Genomic DNA, 19848 nt, shown 5'->3' on the forward strand with positions numbered 1-19848 from the left:
AGTGTGGGTACAGGATGTGAAATGTGGGTACAGGATGTGAAATGTGGGTACAATATGTGAAATGTGGGTACAATATGTGAAGTGTGGGTACAATATGTGAAGTGTGGGTACAATATGTGAAGTGTGGGTACAGTATGTGAAGTGTGGGTACAATATGTGAAGTGTGGGTACAGTATGTGAAGTGTGGGTACAATATGTGAAGTGTGGGTACAGTATGTGAAGTGTGGGTACAATATGTGAAGTGTGGGTACAGGATGTGAAATGTGGGTACAATATGTGAAGTGTGGGTACAATATGTTAAGTGCAGGTACAATATGTAAAGTGTGGGTACAATATGTGAAGCGTGGGAACGGGATGTGAAGTGTGGTTTCTGAACATACACATTTATCTGGTCCAAATTAAAAGATGTGAAATGTGTCATCAGAACTTACACAATTATATGATCACGTGTATTTGAGAGGATGATTGTCGTCACATATGTATGTGTGTATGTATGTATGTATGTACGTATGCCGATACATTGCAACCACATAACGAACGATACCCCAAATCCATCCCTTGTTATTTGACCTTTCAACTCATGAACCGGAAACAGATTATATCGAATGAAAACATGGCAGCCGCATGCCCACTTTCTAATCGTGTTCTTTATCTTTCATCACAAGCGCCATTACATTGCTGGAACTGCGGCTAAAAATAGATTCAATTAGCTAATAGATATTGATTATCCCGGTAGGGCTGGTAGACCAATCACCGACAGCTTGAGGGCCGCTTCATGATTGTTATTTTCTTCATTGGGGCTGGGGAGACACCCGGAAACGGCTGACCAGCTTATGTAAGCGCGGCTTGTACAAACTTCCTATTACATTATGTAATTACATTTGTGGTTTGCTTGCAGCTGTTTTCGTGACTGTTAATTTACGTTCAAACAGTCCTCGGTGATTGTGTACAGTTGGACGTGCTAAAGATTGTGTACACGATGTAAAAACGCCATATTTGTGTACACAAGGTGTCAGAAGTTTTGTACACGTTTTACTGAGGCCATATTTGTGTACACAAGGTGTCAGAAGTTGTGTACACGTTTTACTGAGGCCATATTTGTGTACAAAAGAAGGTGTCAGTGAGTTGACCACACCACCAATTGATGGTGGGTCACACTCACGACAACCACCGAGACTGCGGCAATTGGAGCTCAAGAGATATTTTATAAGCTCCAGTTGTTATAAGTTTAGCTCCGTCACAAATGGCGATATTAATTGAAACATTTTGCACATAGAACACGAACAAGACACCACAAAATAGACCAAGACACTACTAGATAGACCAGGACACAACACAACCACACCACACTGCCACACGCCACAACACAACCACACCACACCACCACAAGACACAACACAACCACACCACACTGCCACAGGCCACACCAGCCTATAAATCCATTTAGCGCCGCCCCAGCCTCTGAGAGAACTTGGCTATTAGCGCGGCCCGGTGGACTAATGCTAATGGCCAAGTGGCGACACCATTATGGGAGGCCATTCGATGATCACGTTTACATCGCCTTGATAATCTTTTGAAAACAGACTTCGTTCTAATCTCCTTAACATATTAATGAATAGAATATTTTTTTCATTCGAGAAATGTAAACATGTTTGTTGTTAGCACTCTTGTTCCGTTTGTAAAATGGTCATCAAAAGCCTATCTGGAGAGGCGTGTTACAATAGGGATTAAACTCAAGCCATTAGACTTAGGCGGGGAAATCATGATTGAACTAAGCCTATCTAGCCATCAATGTTTAAATATAGGTTTAACCTTGGCTTATGTAAGAGGTTACAGCTTGTGTAGGGGTGCAGGGGTGTGGGGGTGCGGGGGTGTGGGTTGGGCAGGTCGAGGGCGAGTGGCACATTTAAACCCTCAGGACTTATATGAAAACACGCCTCACAACACGACCGAGTAAAGTACCTTGTGAAGTACAGTATGAAGTACCATGTGAAGTACAGTATCAAGTGCCGTGTGAAGTGCCGTGTGAAGTACCGAGCACTGCGGTACTGTTGAAGTGTGTGTTGACAGCTTGACAAGATTTAGCTGAAGGTGCTGCTGTCATATGGTCAATCATAAAATAAAGAAATCACTTGCCCTCCCCTACACCAGCTCAATGTGTCCTTGACCTTTTGAACTAAACAAAAACTGGTGAAACACAAAGTTCTCACATTTTCTCTTCCCTTCTCTCCCCGCCACCTCTCTCCCCGCCGCCTCTCTCCCCGCCGCCTCTCTCCCCGCCGCCTTTCTCCCCGCCGCCTTTCTCCCCGCCGCCTCTCTCCCCGCCGCCTCTCTCCCTAACCTCCCTCTTCTCGCCCATCATAATCTTCCCCCTCATACTATCCACCATCATCCTACACCCTACCATCTTACCTTCCATCATCCTACTCTCCACCAACCTACTCTCCACCATCCTACTCTCCACCATCCTACTCTCCACCATCCTACACCCTACCATCTTACCTTCCACCATCCTACTCTCCACCATCCTACACCCTACCATCTTACCTTCCACCATCCTACTCTCCACCATCCTACTCTCCACCATCCTACACCCTACCATCTTACCTTCCACCATCCTACTCTCCACCATCCTACACCCTACCATCTTACCTTCCACCATTCTACTCTCCACCATCCTACTCTCCACCATCCTACTCTCCACCATCCTACTCTCCACCATCCTACACCCTACCATCTTACCTTCCACCATCCTACACCCTACCATCTTACCTTCCACCATCCTACTCTCCATCATCCTACTCTCCACCATCCTACTCTCCACCATCCTACACCCTACCATCTTACCTTCCACCATCCTACTCTCCACCATCCTACACCCTACCATCTTACCTTCCACCATCCTACTCTCCACCATCCTACACCCTACCATCTTACCTTCCACCATCCTACTCTCCACCATCCTACACCCTACCATCTTACCTTCCACCATTCTACTCTCCACCATCCTACTCTCCACCATCCTACTCTCCACCATCCTACTCTCCACCATCCTACTCTCCACCATCCTACTCTCCACCATCCTACACCCTACCATCTTACCTTCCACCATCCTACTCTCCACCATCCTACACCCTACCATCTTATCTTCCACCATCCTACTCTCCACCATCCTACACCCTACCATCTTACCTTCCACCATCTTACTCTCCACCATCCTACACCCTACCATCTTACCTTCCACCATTCTACTCTCCACCATCCTACTCTCCACCATCCTTCTCTCCACCATCCTACTCTCCACCATCCTACTCTCCACCATCCTACTCTCCACCATCCTACACCCTACCATCTTACCTTTCACCATCCTACACCCTACCATCTTACCTTCCACCATCCTACTCTCCATCATCCTACTCTCCACCATCCTACTCTCCACCATCCTACTCTCCACCATCCTACACCCTACCATCTTACCTTCCACCATCCTACTCTCCGCCATCCTACACCCTACCATCTTACCTTCTACCATCATACTCTCCACCATCCTACTCTCCACCATCCTACTCTCCACCATCCTACACCCTACCATCTTAGCTTCCACCATCCTACTCTCCACCATCCTACTCTCCACCATCCTACTCTCCACCATCCTACACCCTACCATCTTACCTTCCACCATCCTACTCTCCACCATCCTACACCCTACCATCTTACCTTCCACTATCCTACTCTCCACCATCCTACACCCTACCATCTTACCTTCCACCATCCTACTCTCCACCATCCTACTCTCCACCATCCTACTCTCCACCATCCTACACCCTACCATCTTAACTTCCACCATCCTACTCTCCACCATCCTACTCTCCACCATCCTACTCTCCACCATCCTACACCCTACCATCTTACCTTCCACCATCCTACTCTCCACCATCCTACTCTCCACCATCCTACTCTCCACCATCATACTCTCCACCATCATACTCTCCACCATCCTACACCCTACCATCTTACCTTCCACCATCCTACTCTCCACCATCCTACTAGCCTACTACTGCTCCCACCCACTCATTCTCCCACCCCTCCCTACACCCCCCCCCATACAGTTTCTTCCAGGCATCTCTTCGGTATTCTACCCCCCCCCCCCGAACGAAATGGAATTTATATAGAGAATACATACTTTTAACAGTGTCCCCCCCCCCTTCCCGAGAATTTCAAGTGCCGCCCCCCCCCCCCCCCCCCGAAGAAAAAAGTCGGAAAGAAACACTGCCTCCCTCCCCCACCCACCAGCCTGCACTGGTTGTGTAATCCGACTTCCTTGTGTAGACTATGACTATGTTCGCCTGATGTGTAGACTATGACTATGTTCGCCTGATGTGTAGACTATGACTATGTTCGCCTGATGTGTAGACTATGACTATGTTCGCCTGATGTGTAGACTATGACTATGTTCGCCTGATGTGTAGACTATGCCTATGTTCGCCTGATGTGTAGACTATGACTATGTTCGCCTGATGTGTAGACTATGACTATGTTCGCCTGATGTGTAGACTATGACTAAGTTCGCCTGATGTGTAGACTATGCCTATGTTCGCCTGATGTGTAGACTATGACTATGTTCGCCTGATGTGTAGACTATGACTATGTTCGCCTGATGTGTAGACTATGACTATGTTCGCCTGATGTGTAGACTATGACTATGTTCGCCTGATGTGTAGACTATGACTATGTTCGCCTGATGTGTAGACTATGCCTATGTTCGCCTGATGTGTAGACTATGACTATGTTCGCCTGATGTGTAGACTATGACTATGTTCGCCTGATGTGTAGACTATGACTATGTTCGCCTGATGTGTAGACTATGACTATGTTCGCCTGATATGTAGACTATGACTATGTTCGCCTGATGTGTAGACTATGCCTATGTTCGCCTGATGTGTAGACTATGCCTATGTTCGCCTGATGTGTAGACTATGCCTATGTTCGCCTGATGTGTAGACTATGACTATGTTCGCCTGATGTGTAGACTATGACTATGTTCGCCTGATGTGTAGACTATGACTATGTTCGCCTGATGTGTAGACTATGACTATGTTCGCCTGATGTGTAGACTATGACTATGTTCGCCTGATGTGTAGACTATGCCTATGTTCGCCTGATGTGTAGACTATGACTATGTTCGCCTGATGTGCAGACTATGACTATGTTCGCCTGATGTATAGACTATGACTATGTTCGCCTGATGTGTAGACTATGACTATGTTCGCCTGATGTATAGACTATGACTATGTTCGCCTGATGTGTAGACTATGACTATGTTCGCCTGATGTGTAGACTATGACTATGTTCGCCTGATGTGTAGACTATGACTATGTTCGCCTGATGTGTAGACTATGACTATGTTCGCCTGATGTGTAGACTATGACTATGTTCGCCTGATGTGTAGACTATGACTATGTTCGCCTGATGTGTAGACTATGACTATGTTCGCCTGATGTGTAGACTATGACTATGTTCGCCTGATGTGTAGACTATGCCTATGTTCGCCTGATGTGTAGACTATGACTATGTTCGCCTGATGTGTAGACTATGACTATGTTCGCCTGATGTGTAGACTATGCCTATGTTCGCCTGATGTGTAGACTATGCCTATGTTCGCCTGATGTGTAGACTATGACTATGTTCGCCTGATGTGTAGACTATGACTATGTTCGCCTGATGTGTAGACTATGCCTATGTTCGCCTGATGTGTAGACTATGACTATGTTCGCCTGATGTGTAGACTATGACTATGTTCGCCTGATGTGTAGACTATGACTATGTTCGCCTGATGTGTAGACTATGACTATGTTCGCCTGATGTGTAGACTATGACTATGTTCGCCTGATGTGTAGACTATGACTATGTTCGCCTGATGTGTAGACTATGACTATGTTCGCCTGATGTGTAGACTATGACTATGTTCGCCTGATGTGTAGACTATGACTATGTTCGCCTGATGTGTAGACTATGACTATGTTCGCCTGATGTGTAGACTATGACTATGTTCGCCTGATGTGTAGACTATGACTATGTTCGCCTGATGTGTAGACTATGACTATGTTCGCCTGATGTGTAGACTATGACTATGTTCGCCTGATGTGTAGACTATGACTATGTTCGCCTGATGTGTAGACTATGACTATGTTCGCCTGATGTGTAGACTATGACTATGTTCGCCTGATGTGTAGACTATGACTATGTTCGCCTGATGTGTAGACTATGGCTATGTTCGCCTTATACAACCAACTAGTCATTGATTTCAACCTATTTTAACCCTCTCTCTGTCATCTTTAGGATCAGAACTTTGCTTCGTTTTTAAATGTGTAGTATGACAAAAACGGTATTTGAAATATTAAACAGTACATTTAGAAACTTCATACACAATACATACCTGTTGTCTTAATCATACAACAAATACAACATACACCCAAGACACCTACTTACACCACAAGACAACTTACACATCAAGACAACATACACCCTAAACATAGAATAACCGCCCCCCCCCCCCCCAACCAAACCGCACCCTCCAAAGAAAAATGAAAAGAGACAAAATAAACAATTTGCTGAGCAATAATACGAAGGCCAGTTTATTTGATTAAACCTCGATGTCTGATAGTAACCATGGCAACCAGAAGACCATAAACAAGCGATTTCGTCCATAATCTCCAACCTCAATCAAATATGGCCACTCGTAGTGACGTCAAACAGTAAACATTAGGATATGTTGCTAGGCTAAAGGTTAGGATATGTTGCTAGGCTAAACATTAGGATATGTTGCTAGGCTAAACATTAGGATATGTTGCTAGGCTAAACATTAGGATATGTTGCTAGGCTAAACATTAGGATATGTTGCTAGGCTAAACATTAGGATATGTTGCTAGGCTAAACATTAGGATGTGTTGCTAGGCTAAACATTAGGATATGTTGCTAGGCTAAACATTAGGATATGTTGCTAGGCTAAACATTAGGATGTGTTGCTAGGCTAAACATTAGGATGTGTTGCTAGGCTAAACATTAGGATATGTTGCTAGGCTAAACATTAGGATATGTTGCTAGGCTAAACATTAGGATATGTTGCTAGGCTAAACATTAGTATATGTTGCTAGGCTAAACGTTAGGATATATTGCTAGGCTAAACATTAGGATATGTTGCTAGGCTATACGTTAGGATATGTTGCTAGGCTAAACATTAGGATATGGTGCTAGGCTAAACATTAGGATATGTTGCTAGACCAAACATTAGTATATGTTGCTAGGCTAAACGTTAGGATATGTTGCTAGGCTAAACATTAGGATATGTTGCTAGGCTAAACACTAGGATATGTTGTTAGGCGAAACATTAGGATATGTTGCTAGGCTAACATTAGGATATGGTGCTAGGCTAAAGGTTAGGATATATTGCTAGGCGAAACGTTAGGATATGTTGCTAGGCGAAACGTTAGGATATGTTGCTAGGCTAAACATTAGGATAAATTTAGACTAAGTTTTAAAATAAATTGCTGTACAAAACAATGGAATAATTAACACAAAAAATTCTATTAAAAATCTGATTTAATTGGTGGTTACGTGCATTCAAACAACTGAATGTAATTTTAGAAAATAATTTGTTGAACCATTTTTAACAAACAAAATTCTAAGTGTACTCCGCAATCTGCACCTGTTCCATCTAACACAATCTTCCTGACTAAATCTTTCCATCTAACACAATCTTCCTTCCTGACCAAATCTTTCCATCTAACAAAATCTTCCTTCCTGACCAAATCTTTCCATCTAACACAATCTTCCTTCTCTCCTGACCAAATCTTTCCATCTAACACAATCTTCCTTCTTGTCCAAATATGTGTATAAAAATGTCCATTCACAGAAAAATTTGTTGACATCTCTTCCACTAACCAAACAATTTGGAAGATTTTATCTTATTCCATCTTCACGCTGCCAACGTCTAAAAATAAACTCTGTTTCATTTTTCCCCCACTGTTTTTTTAGCCCCCCCCCCCCCCTCCCACACGTGTGGATAGCACCCTTCAAGTGCCGTCATTGGTTTTGTTTCACCACTGTAATCTATTGAATGGAAATCATTTAATTTTTGTTGGCTCGGACAAATATTTTTAAAGCGATCATTTTACTTTTTTTTTTTAATAAGTCTTTGAAATCCAAGGAATGGGCTGTTTATTCCCGCCTTCAATTCTCTCCCTTTAACTAGGATGTTGTCTGAGTGTCGGCAATTGAAATCAGCCCTACAATTGGCGACATCTAGAAATTTCTAGAACATCTAGATGGCGACATCTAGAAATTACTCTGACGTTTTTGATGGTTCCCCAACAAACTTTTCTGTTATTTCATCCAGTGAGGAACCCTCACATAGACCTCCCCCTCCCCCCGCCCCCCCTGCACGAGATACACTTAACACACCCTCACGTCTGTCATAACTCATTTCTCCGCCGCTCTACCGCCCTCAACCACCTCCCTATATTCAATCTCCCCCTCCCCCCAACTCTCCCTAAATCACACATGAAGCCACCCCACACATTCATCATTTAGCCACCCACACCCTAACCATAACAACACTCCATTTTTCAACCTCTCCCCCCCCCCCCAGGACACCCCCAACCCCAATCATTTTGCCACCTCCCCTCCCCACCTCCCACTAACCCCTGACTTCCACCCCTGGAGGGAGATCTAACTCCCGTGATGAAACTCCCGGCGTCTCATACCGCTGGCTAATACAATAATCTTGTTTTTCTCGGGGCTTCAAATGAAATTTTTCTAAACAGAATAGAAGATCAATAACTAGTAGATTGTGGCCGGGCTACCTCGAGGCTTCAACGGCCAGGGCCATCTAGCGGTCTCAACACGGACAGGGCCATCTCGTGGCCTCAACACGGGCCATCTAGCGACCTCAACACGAGCCATCTCGCGGCCTCAACACGGGCCATCTCGTGGCATCTACACGGCCATCTTGCGGCCTCAACACGGGCCATCTCGCGGCCTTAACACGGGCCATCTCGCGGCGGGCCATCTCGGGGCCTCAACACAGACAGGGCAATCTTGTGGCCTCAACACGAACCCTCCCATGGCCTCAACATGGACAGGGCCATCTTGTGGCCTTAACACGAACCTGGACTGAAGTGCTGGCACTTTCACCACGAGGTCTCCCAGTACCATGTACCCCGGGGCGGGGGAGGGGAGATGTCGCTTCACGCTGAGTCAACATGTGGAGGGTCGGGCAACAAAAGACGGACGGGGCGCCGGAGAGGAGCGCAAACAGGGCGTGGCTCCCGGTGCCGCCAATACAACTAATGGCTGCTTGAGCAGACAGCACAGTTAACACCGGAAATGGGAGGTATTCAGTCCTGAGGGGTGGGGGGGGGGGCAAACAGAACAGCCACATGCACGTGCTTTCACTGAGGGCCAACGTCGTGAGCTACGTGAGGAGCCACTGGAAGATTTTATAAATACACTGGTAAAAAATCAATTCATTTAATCAGCGTTTTTACCAGCACTTTCATTTACCAATTTTAGCTCATTTTTGTCCCACTGATTTGAGAGCGGGCATCAAAGAAGCGCTTTAGTTGGACAAAGATTTTTTTTAACTGAGGGACAACATTATCAAGTTTTTTTTTAACTGAGGGACAATATTATCAAGTTTTTTTAACTGAGGGACAATATTATCAAGTTTTTTTTTAAAACGATGGTGCAGTTTATCCGGTCTATGACACGTCTCTTTCATTTCAAGCCTTTTTTTGTCTGTCTGGTATGGTCATGTTTTATGGCCGGTATGGTCATGTTTTCTGTCTAGCCGGTATGGTCATGTTTTCTGTCTAGCCGGTATGGTCATGTTTTCTGTCTAGCCGGTATGGTCATGTTTTCTGTCTAGCCGGTATGGTCATGTTTTCTGTCTAGCCGGTATGGTCATGTTTTCTGTCTAGCCGGTATGGTCATGTTTTCTGTCTAGCCGGTATGGTCATGTTTTCTACCCTACTCAACCTTTGAAATAGATCTTTAGGCCATCTTAAGACGTGACTTTGGCCCTAATTTTTTTACTCATGTTAAGGCCATCTAGAACACATATCGTTGACTTGAAAATGTGATGCACCCTTTAATGCCGACCACTGACTTAAATACATGGCGGATAATTATTGTTTAATTACTAATTGGGAAATGTTCGTGTGGGGTGTCGATTATCAGAAACGAACTGAAATAAAAATATAATCTTACATGCTGTACACGCGTACAGAGTGTACTGGCGTCACATCTTACATGGTGTACAAGCGTACACAGCTGACGTGAAACTTGTACAAGCTGAACGGCTAACAAAACACGAGGCGGGAGCTGATTGGCTGGGATCACTCAGGGCTCCGTGATTGTGTGGATCGTGATCTCTGTCACGTCCTGGGTGAGCTCCATTCAAGCCGCTCACGTCTGAGATTATGCCCCGATCTTCGGCCGTGAGAACTGGTGCCCTTCTATGGCCAACAAACACCAGTCACCTCAACTGGAGAATGTTTAGCTCCACACCCCTTCACTACTTGTCTTGTTGCTACATAGCCCTTCATTACTTGTCTTGTTGCTACATAGCCCTTCATTACTTGTCTTGTAGCTATATAGCCCTTCATTACTTGTCTTGTTGCTACATAGCCCTTCATTACTTGTCTTGTAGCTATATAGCCCTTCATTACTTGTCTTGTTGCTACATAGCCCTTCATTACTTGTCTTGTAGCTATATAGCCCTTCATTACTTGTCTTGTTGCTACATAGCCCTTTATTACTTGTCTTGTTGCTACATAGCCCTTCATTACTTGTCTTGTTGCTACATAGCCCTTTATTACTTGTCTTGTTGCTACATAGCCCTTCATTACTTGTCTTGTTGCTACATAGCCCTTCATTACTTGTCTTGTTGCTACATAGCCCTTCATTACTTGTCTTGTTGCTACATAGCCCTTCATTACTTGTTTCTACATAGCCCTTCATTACTTGTCTTGTTGCTACATAGCCCTTCATTACTTGTTTCTACATAGCCCTTCATTACTTGTCTTGTTGCTACATAGCCCTTCATTACTTGTCTTGTTGCTACATAGCCCTTCATTACTTGTTTCTACATAGCCCTTCATTACTTGTCTTGTTGCTACATAGCCCTTCATTACTTGTCTTGTTGCTACATAGCCCTTCATTACTTGTTGCTACATAGCCCTTCATTACTTGTCTTGTTGCTACATAGCCCTTCATTACTTGTCTTGTTGCTACATAGCCCTTCATTACTTGTCTTGTTGCTACATAGCCCTTCATTACTTATCTTGTTGCTACATAGCCTTTCGTTAGCCCAGTCCTTGCCCCCCAAATTCAATTCACGCCCTATTCATCTGAATTATGTGCGGGTCAAGATATGAATATCACATGACCTGGGAGGCGGTGCCGCCATAATGGCCGACGTGGCGAGGTGTAATGGATGGCAGGCAAAGATAAACATTTTAATGAGAGCTCGCTGTAGCCACGGCGCTCATATCGATTGGCTCAAAGTCTATTGTCTCATCATAGCTTTCTCATTAGGGCAAATAGATTCGCTGACACAATCTATTGTCTCATCATAGCTTTCTCATTAGGGCAAATAGATTCGCTGACATAATCTATTGTCTGATTGTAGCTTTCTCATTGGGGTAAATAGATTCGTATACACATGTAACAGAACTAGACTCTCAGATGTAACAGGCAGAACTAGATCATCAGATGTAACAGAACTAGACCGTCAGATGTAACAGAACTAGACCATCAGATGTAACAGAACTAGACCGTCAGATGTAACAGAACTAGACCGTCAGATGTAACAGAACTAGACCATTAGATGTAACAGAACTAGACCATCAGATGTAACAGAACTAGACCGTCAGATGTAACAGAACTAGACCGTTAGATGTAACAGAACTAGACCATCAGATGTAACAGAACTAGACCATCAGATGTAACAGAACTAGACCATTAGATGTAACAGAACTAGACCATCAGATGTAACAGAACTAGACCATCAGATGTAACAGGCAGAACTAGACCATCAGATGTAACAGAACTAGACCATCAGGTGTAACAGAACTAGACCGTCAGATGTAACAGAACTAGACTATCAGATGTAACAGAACTAGACCGTCAGATGTAACAGAACTAGACCATTAGATGTAACAGAACTAGACCATCAGATGTAACAGAACTAGACTATCAGATGTAACAGAACTAGACCGTCAGATGTAACAGAACTAGACCGTCAGATGTAACAGAACTAGACCGTCAGATGTAACAGAACTAGACCATTAGATGTAACAGAACTAGACCATTAGATGTAACAGAACTAGACCATCAGATGTAACAGAACTAGACCGTCAGATGTAACAGAACTAGACCGTCAGATGTAACAGAACTAGACCGTCAGATGTAACAGAACTAGACCATTAGATGTAACAGAACTAGACCATCAGATGTAACAGAACTAGACTATCAGATGTAACAGAACTAGACCGTCAGATGTAACAGAACTAGACCGTCAGATGTAACAGAACTAGACCGTCAGATGTAACAGAACTAGACCATTAGATGTAACAGAACTAGACCATTAGATGTAACAGAACTAGACCATCAGATGTAACAGAACTAGACCGTCAGATGTAACAGAACTAGACCATCAGATGTAACAAAACTAGACCGTCAGACCGTCAGATGTAACAAAACTAGACCATTAGATGTAACAGAACTAGACCGTCAGATGTAACAGAACTAGACCATTAGATGTAACAGAACTAGACCGTCAGATGTAACAAAACTAGACCATCAGATGTAACAAAACTAGACCATCAGATGTAACAAAACTAGACCATTAGATGTAACAGAACTAGACCGTCAGATGTAACAAAACTAGACCATCAGATGTAACAAAACTAGACCATCAGATGTAACAAAACTAGACCATTAGATGTAACAGAACTAGACCGTCAGATGTAACAGAACTAGACCATTAGATGTAACAGAACTAGACCATTAGATGTAACAGAACTAGACCATTAGAATGACTATGAACCCAAGTTTTGGCGGAAGTGAAACAGAACACGATGATGCGCGAGACAACCAAACGGCCAGCCAGCACGCTATGACGCTAGATCTGCTTGATCAACGCTAGCAGCATGCTGGGGACTTTGAGCGGGAAATATGAGAAGGTTTGAAATAAACACATCTAGGGGAAAAACAAGTCACAATTCTATCAAATGTTGACGAACGAACGTTAAACAAGTCACAATTCTATCAAATGTTGACGAACGAACGTTAAAATATTGATTGGGAATTGTCCCGGAAGTTGATTGCGTGTGCGCGCATCCAGTTTCCGGTCAAAGAATGACGCGAAGATATGGCGGCTCTAATTAAAGTCGTGTTTGTGCAACTGCACTCCTGGAGGAGCTGGTGCAAATAAAACTGGTCACGTGGATAGTACAGGGATGTCCAGGCGGCCATCAAATGATTTCTGTAGGCGGCCAACTAAGGCGTCTCAAGACGTTTTTTTGTGTGACTCACAAGTAATCTCAAGACGTATTTGTGGCAACTGATACCATCATACGGTAGCACTACTTGTACCATCATACGGTAGCACTACTTGTACCATCATACGGTAGCACTACTTGTACCATCATACGGTAGCAGACGACTACTTGTACCATCATACGGTAGCACACGACTACTTGTACCATCATATGGTAGCACTACTTCTACCATCATACGGTAGCAGACGATAGGATCGTCCGGCTGATTTCTCATCCCGTGGGGCCGGGGCCATAAATCAAACATGGCGGCCACATCTCGGCGGCTTTTATTGGATTGTGAAGACCAGACGATTTCTCCACATGGGGTTTCTAGTCCCCTGGGTGGGTGCTAGACGATTTCTCCACATGGGGTCCCCTGGGTGGGTGCTAGACGATTTCTCCACATGGGGTCCCCTGGGTGGGTGCTAGACGATTTCTCCACATGGGGTCCCCTGGGTGGGTGCTAGACAATTTCTCCACATGGGGTCCCCTGGGTGGGTGCTAGACGATTTCTCCACATGTGGTCCCCTGGGTGGGTGCTTGTGTTGGATATGTGGTGTGTGGCTGTGTGGTAAGGATATGCCGATTTCGCTAAGTGGTTGTGTTGAATGTGTGGGGGTGGGGGAATTGATCTAATCAACACCAAGTAAGAAATCATTTACGTGTGGTGTATTAATTTTTGATAAAATAGGACATTGTCTTAAAATGTAACAAAATTGTTTATATATATATATATATATATATATATATATATATATATATATATATATATATATATATATATATATATATATATATATATATATATATATATATATATATATATATATATATATATATATATATACATATGTAGAGAGCATCACATTTCTGTACTACAAGAGATGAGTTTGTGCAGCGACCAGCACAACGCATGGACAGGGGAGGGAGGGAGGGGAGGGGGAGGAAGCTGTAGGGGAAAATTTAATCATGGTAAAACTGGCGGCCATCTTCCCCCATCTCTAACACGGGATGGACGGCACAGAATGGACGGCACAGAATGGACGGCACATAATGGACGGCAATAAATTCCCGCGCCAATGTGAGGAGGCCGGATAACAAGGGGAACTAATTTCAGAGCTTAAGCCCTTTCCATTACTGCGGTTACACGATGTTAAAGGAAATAACGTCGGAGCTTAAGTGGGTTTTCATCAATGCGTTTATTTTAAAGGGAAATAATTACAGAGCTTACCTATTTTTTTTACAAGCTTTTATTTAACTCACTTCCTCGTCAGTCGACAGTCTGTCTGTCTAGACGGAAACGCAGGAGTGAAAATTAGGACAGTTCTACTTGACCGACACGATTCACAGTTGGCACATGGGTCAAGACATGAAGACAATGCAATCTGAAACTAAATTTGACTTAATTGGATGCCTAATTGATTTTTTATGAATTAATTAAAATTTGGACCGAATTAGTAGGCATGTCTAGCCAACCACACCACACGCGTCATCAATAGCTGCGCCATCACGACCACGTAATGGCTGCGTTCAAAAACCATTGCGCGCCTACTGAACGTGATATTCAGAAGGCGCGCAATGGTTTTTAGTCATGTAACTCTATTGTAGATAAAACATGTAAAGTACTGAAAAAAAAATTCATAAAAAACGTTTTAATAACAAGCTTTTATGTAATGATGCACTAAAAAGTAGAAAATAAATTATAGACTACTATTTAAATAACTATAAAGAAAAGCGTGGGTGTCTTCCTTAACATTAGTAAAGGTATCCAATAGATACTAAAGTGACCCACGCTTTTCTTTATAGTTATTTAAATAGTAGTCTATAATTTATTTTCTACTCTTTAGTGCATCATTACATAAAAGCTTGTTATTAAAACGTTTTTTATGAATTTTTTACAAGCTTTTATTTAACTCACTTCCTCGTCAGTCTGTCGTCAGTCGTCAGTCTAGACGGAAACGCAGGAGTGAAAATTCGGACAGTTCTACTTGACCGATACGATTCAAAGTTAGCACGTGGGTCAAGACATGAAGACAATGCAATCTGAAACTAAATTTGACTTAATTGGATGCCTAATTAACTTTTTATGAATTAATTAAAATTTGGACCGAATTAGTAGGCATGTCTAGCCAAACACACCACACGCGTCATCACCTTCAATAGCTTCAATGGCTGCGTTCAAAAACCATTGCGCGCCTACTGAACGTGATGTTCAGTAGGCGCGCAATGGTTTTTAGTCATGTAACTCTATTGTAAATAAAACATGTAAAGTACTGAAAAAAAATTCATAAAAAACGTTTTAATAACAAGCTTTTATGTAATGATGCACTAAAAAGTAGAAAATAAATTATAGACTACTATTTAAATAACTATAAAGAAAAGCGTGGGTGTCTTCCTTAACATTAGTAAAGGTATCCAATAGATACTAAAGTGACCCACGCTTTTCTTTATAGTTATTTAAATAGTAGTCTATAATTTATTTTCTACTTTTTAGTGCATCATTACATAAAAGCTTGTTATTAAAACGTTTTTTATGAATTTTTTCTGATCAGTGTTAATGTATTGTCAAGGGGAATAACTTCAGGGCTTCTTGTTCGTTCCTGAGGTTAAGTAATTTTTAGGGGAAATTTTTAGGGTTAAGTTTCCCATTGAGCTCATGTTTTACTAAGACTAAACGAAATAATTTTTTCATACCAATATAAAACGAGAAGCATGTTTCCTCCTGCATAGATCAGGGAGGTCAGTCACATAGGGGTCTCAGCTTTGTACTTCACACCTCACAGCTAACGTTGGGACTACTCACGCTAAATCAATTCTATTTTTAGACCAGCTTTAGCCGCCGAGGCGTATCGGCTTTAGATGTGTTTAATTACACGGCTCATTAGCCACGCTGGTATCGCGTAGCTCTAATCACGTGTTGACCCCGTGATTGCCACGTCATATCCGGCGATCTCTGGCTGACCAGGGGTGAGTAATGCACGTGTAGCTGCCCGCTGATAGTGCAGCGCCCCCGTGACACATTAATTAAACATCGACGGTCGGGGTCTAGACCCCTGGCCAGACCCCTCCACAGTTAGCGATCCCCCCCAACCCCCACCGTAGACATCAATGTCTGATCGCGGCTCCCGAGGGAGCAGTTATTCCCAGCTTTGCCGGCTCCATTTGTAAGCCGGGAATGAGCTGAGCTCTAAGGGAAATTGATTTTTTTTTCCTGCCTCGTGACAATGATGGTGTTGTTGGATTTTCGTCTTTCAGGGTTGGTGGAGGGGGTTGGTAGAGGGGGTTGGTGGAGGGGGTTGATGGAGGAGGTTGGTGGAGGAGGTTGGTAGAGTGGGTTGGTGGAGGGGGTTGGTGGAGGGGGTTGGTGGAGGGGGTTGGTGGAGGGGGTTGGTGGAGGGGGTTGGTGGAGGGGGTTGGTGGAGGGGGTTGGTGGAGGAGGTTGGTGGATAGGGGTTGGTGGAGGGGGTTGGTAGAGGGGGTTGGTGGAGGGGGTTGGTGGAGGGGGTTGGTGGAGGGGGTTGGTGGAGGGGGTTGGTAGAGTGGGTTGGTGGAGGGGGTTGGTAGAGGGGGTTGGTAGAGGGGGTTGGTAGAGGGGGTTGGTAGAGGGGGTTGGTGGAGGGGGTTGGTGGAGGGGGTTGGTGGAGGGGGTTGGTAGAGTGGGTTGGTGGAGAGGGTTGGTGGAGGGGGTTGGTGGAGAGGGTTGGTGGAGGGGGTTGGTGGATGGGGTTGGTAGAGTGGGTTGGTGGATAGGGGTTGGTGGAGGGGGTTGGTAGAGGGGGTTGGTGGAGGGGGTTGGTGGAGGGGGTTGGTAGAGTGGGTTGGTAGTGAGGGTTGGTGGAGAGGGTTGGTGGAGGGGGTTGGTGGAGGGGGTTGGTAGCAGTGTTTGGTAGCAGAGGTTGGTGGCAGGGTTTGCTGTAGAAGTTGGTGTCAGACTTGTGTGGTTGGGGTTGGTATCAGGGGTTGAAAGTGTATGACGCCAGTGGGTGGTATAAAAGTATGACGCCAGTGGGTGGTATAAAAGTATGACGCCAGTGGGTGGTATAAAAGTATGACGCCAGTGGGTGGTATAAAAGTATGACGCCAGTGGGTGGTATAAAAGTATGACGCCAGTGGGTGGTATAAAAGTATGACGCCAGTGGGTGGTATAAAAGTATGACGCCAGTGGGTGGTATAAAAGTATGACGCCAGTGGGTGGTATAAAAGTATGACGCCAGTGGGTGGTATAAAAGTATGACGCCAGTGGGTGGTATAAAAGTATGACGCCAGTGGGTGGTATAAAAGTATGACGCCAGTGGGTGGTATAAAAGTATGACGCCAGTGGGTGGTATAAAAGTATGACGCCAGTGGGTGGTATAAAAGTATGACGCCAGTGGGTGGTATAAAAGTATGACGCCAGTGTGTGGTATAAAAGTATGACGCCAGTGGGTGGTATAAAAGTATGACGCCAGTGGGTGGTATAAAAGTATGACGCCAGTGGGTGGTATAAAAGTATGACGCCAGTGGGTGGTATAAAAGTATGACGCCAGTGGGTGGTATAAAAGTATGACGCCAGTGGGTGGTATAAAAGTATGACGCCAGTGGGTCTAGTTGTATAGTCCGATTTCACCTGAAACTTAATTAATTAGTCGGGCCATCTGATTATCTTATAAAAAAACTTGTCAGCTGCTACACTGTCAAGTATGTGAAATGTTAGCTCAGTTTGTTTGTTCTTAGCACGGTGGGTGTTGGGGGGGGGGGGGCGGGGTGGTAGCGGAATAGTTGTCAAACTATTGACGTCACTATTACAGTCACCCGTACAAACGTGAGTATTAAAATATACCTAGATTAACGTGACAATAAAAGTGAACCTTTATTAGCGTGGCTAAATCCCCATACCTTTACTTTTGTCAACAGTATACTTTACTAACGTGTATATACCAATACATCTTTACTTTTGTGACAACGGTAGAAATTCACACCACAAATATAAAACCACAAATGTAAAACCACAAACCACTAATGTAAAACCAAAAATATAAAACCACAAAAGTAAAACCACCATACTAACCCCCACCCTCTCCCCCCACCCTCACCCCCCTCTCCCCCACCCAGGAGCGAGTCCACACGGAGGAGTGGACGGGCACCCTACAGGAAGACTTCAGCCTCTCCTCCCACCGGATGATCAACTTCTCCACGGCGCTCTACCACCCCTGGGGGAGCCAGACCGGAAGTGCCGTGGCCGCCATCTTGTACACAGCCTGGATATCCGGCGCCAACCTGTTTTTAATTTTTCTTCTCATGACCAACGTCAAGCTCCTCAACAGCCGGTAAGTTAGGAAACAGCCGGTAAGTTAGGAAACAGCCGGTAAGTTAGGAAACAGCCGGTAAGTTAGGAAACAGCCGGTAAGTTAGGAAACAGCCGGTAAGTTAGGAAACAGCCTGTAAGTTAGGAAACAGCCGGTAAGTTAGGAAACAGCCGGTAAGTTAGGAAACAGCCGGTAAGTTAGGAAACAGCCGGTAAGTTGGGAAACAGCCGGTAAGTTAGGAAACAGCCGGTAAGTTAGGGAACAGCCGGTAAGTTAGGAAACAGCCGGTAAGTTGGGAAACAGCCGGTAAGTTAGGAAACAGCCGGTAAGTTGGGAAACAGCCGGTAAGTTAGGGAACAGCCGGTAAGTTAGGAAACAGCCGGTAAGTTGGGAAACCGCCGGTAAGTTAGGAAACAGCCGGTAAGTTAGGAAATAGGCATTAAGTTAGGAAACAGCCGGTAAGTTAGGAAACAGCCGGTAAGTTAGGAAATAGGCATTAAGTTAGGAAACAGCCGGTAAGTTAGGAAATAGGCATTAAGTTAGGAAACAGCCGGTAAGTTAGGAAACAGCCGGTAAGTTAGGAAATAGGCATTAAGTTAGGAAACAGCCGGTAAGTTAGGAAATAGGCATTAAGTTAGGAAACAGCCGGTAAGTTAGGAAATAGGCATTAAGTTAGGAAACAGCCGGTAAGTTAGGAAACAGCCGGTAAGTTAGGAAATAGGCATTAAGTTAGGAAACAGCCGGTAAGTTAGGAAATAGGCATTAAGTTAGGAAACAGCCGGTAAGTTAGGAAATAGGCATTAAGTTAGGAAACAGCCGGTAAGTTAGGAAACAGCCGGTAAGTTAGGAAACAGCCGGTAAGTTAGGAAACAGCCGGTAAGTTAGGAAATAGGCATTAAGTTAGGAAACAGCCGGTAAGTTAGGAAATAGGCATTAAGTTAGGAAACAGCCGGTAAGTTAGG

General features: G+C 44.2%; 1 protein-coding gene across 3 annotated transcripts in view; it reads left to right on the forward strand.

The window, feature by feature from the left end:
- Nucleotides 1–19848, forward strand: part of LOC131949812 (uncharacterized) — a 72467-nt gene that overhangs the window by 48347 nt on the left and 4272 nt on the right. For all 3 annotated transcript variants that reach the window (XM_059311798.1, XM_059311797.1, XM_059311796.1), the window contains exon 3: nt 18693–18907. In XM_059311798.1, the coding sequence (XP_059167781.1) occupies nt 18693–18907 (215 nt within the window). The remainder of the gene's footprint in view (nt 1–18692; nt 18908–19848) is intronic.

This window comes from Physella acuta, unplaced genomic scaffold (genome assembly GCF_028476545.2).
Source record: "Physella acuta isolate Inbredline_101_S28 unplaced genomic scaffold, ASM2847654v3 ptg000714l, whole genome shotgun sequence".
In the NCBI taxonomy this organism is placed as follows: Eukaryota; Metazoa; Mollusca; class Gastropoda; family Physidae; genus Physella; species Physella acuta.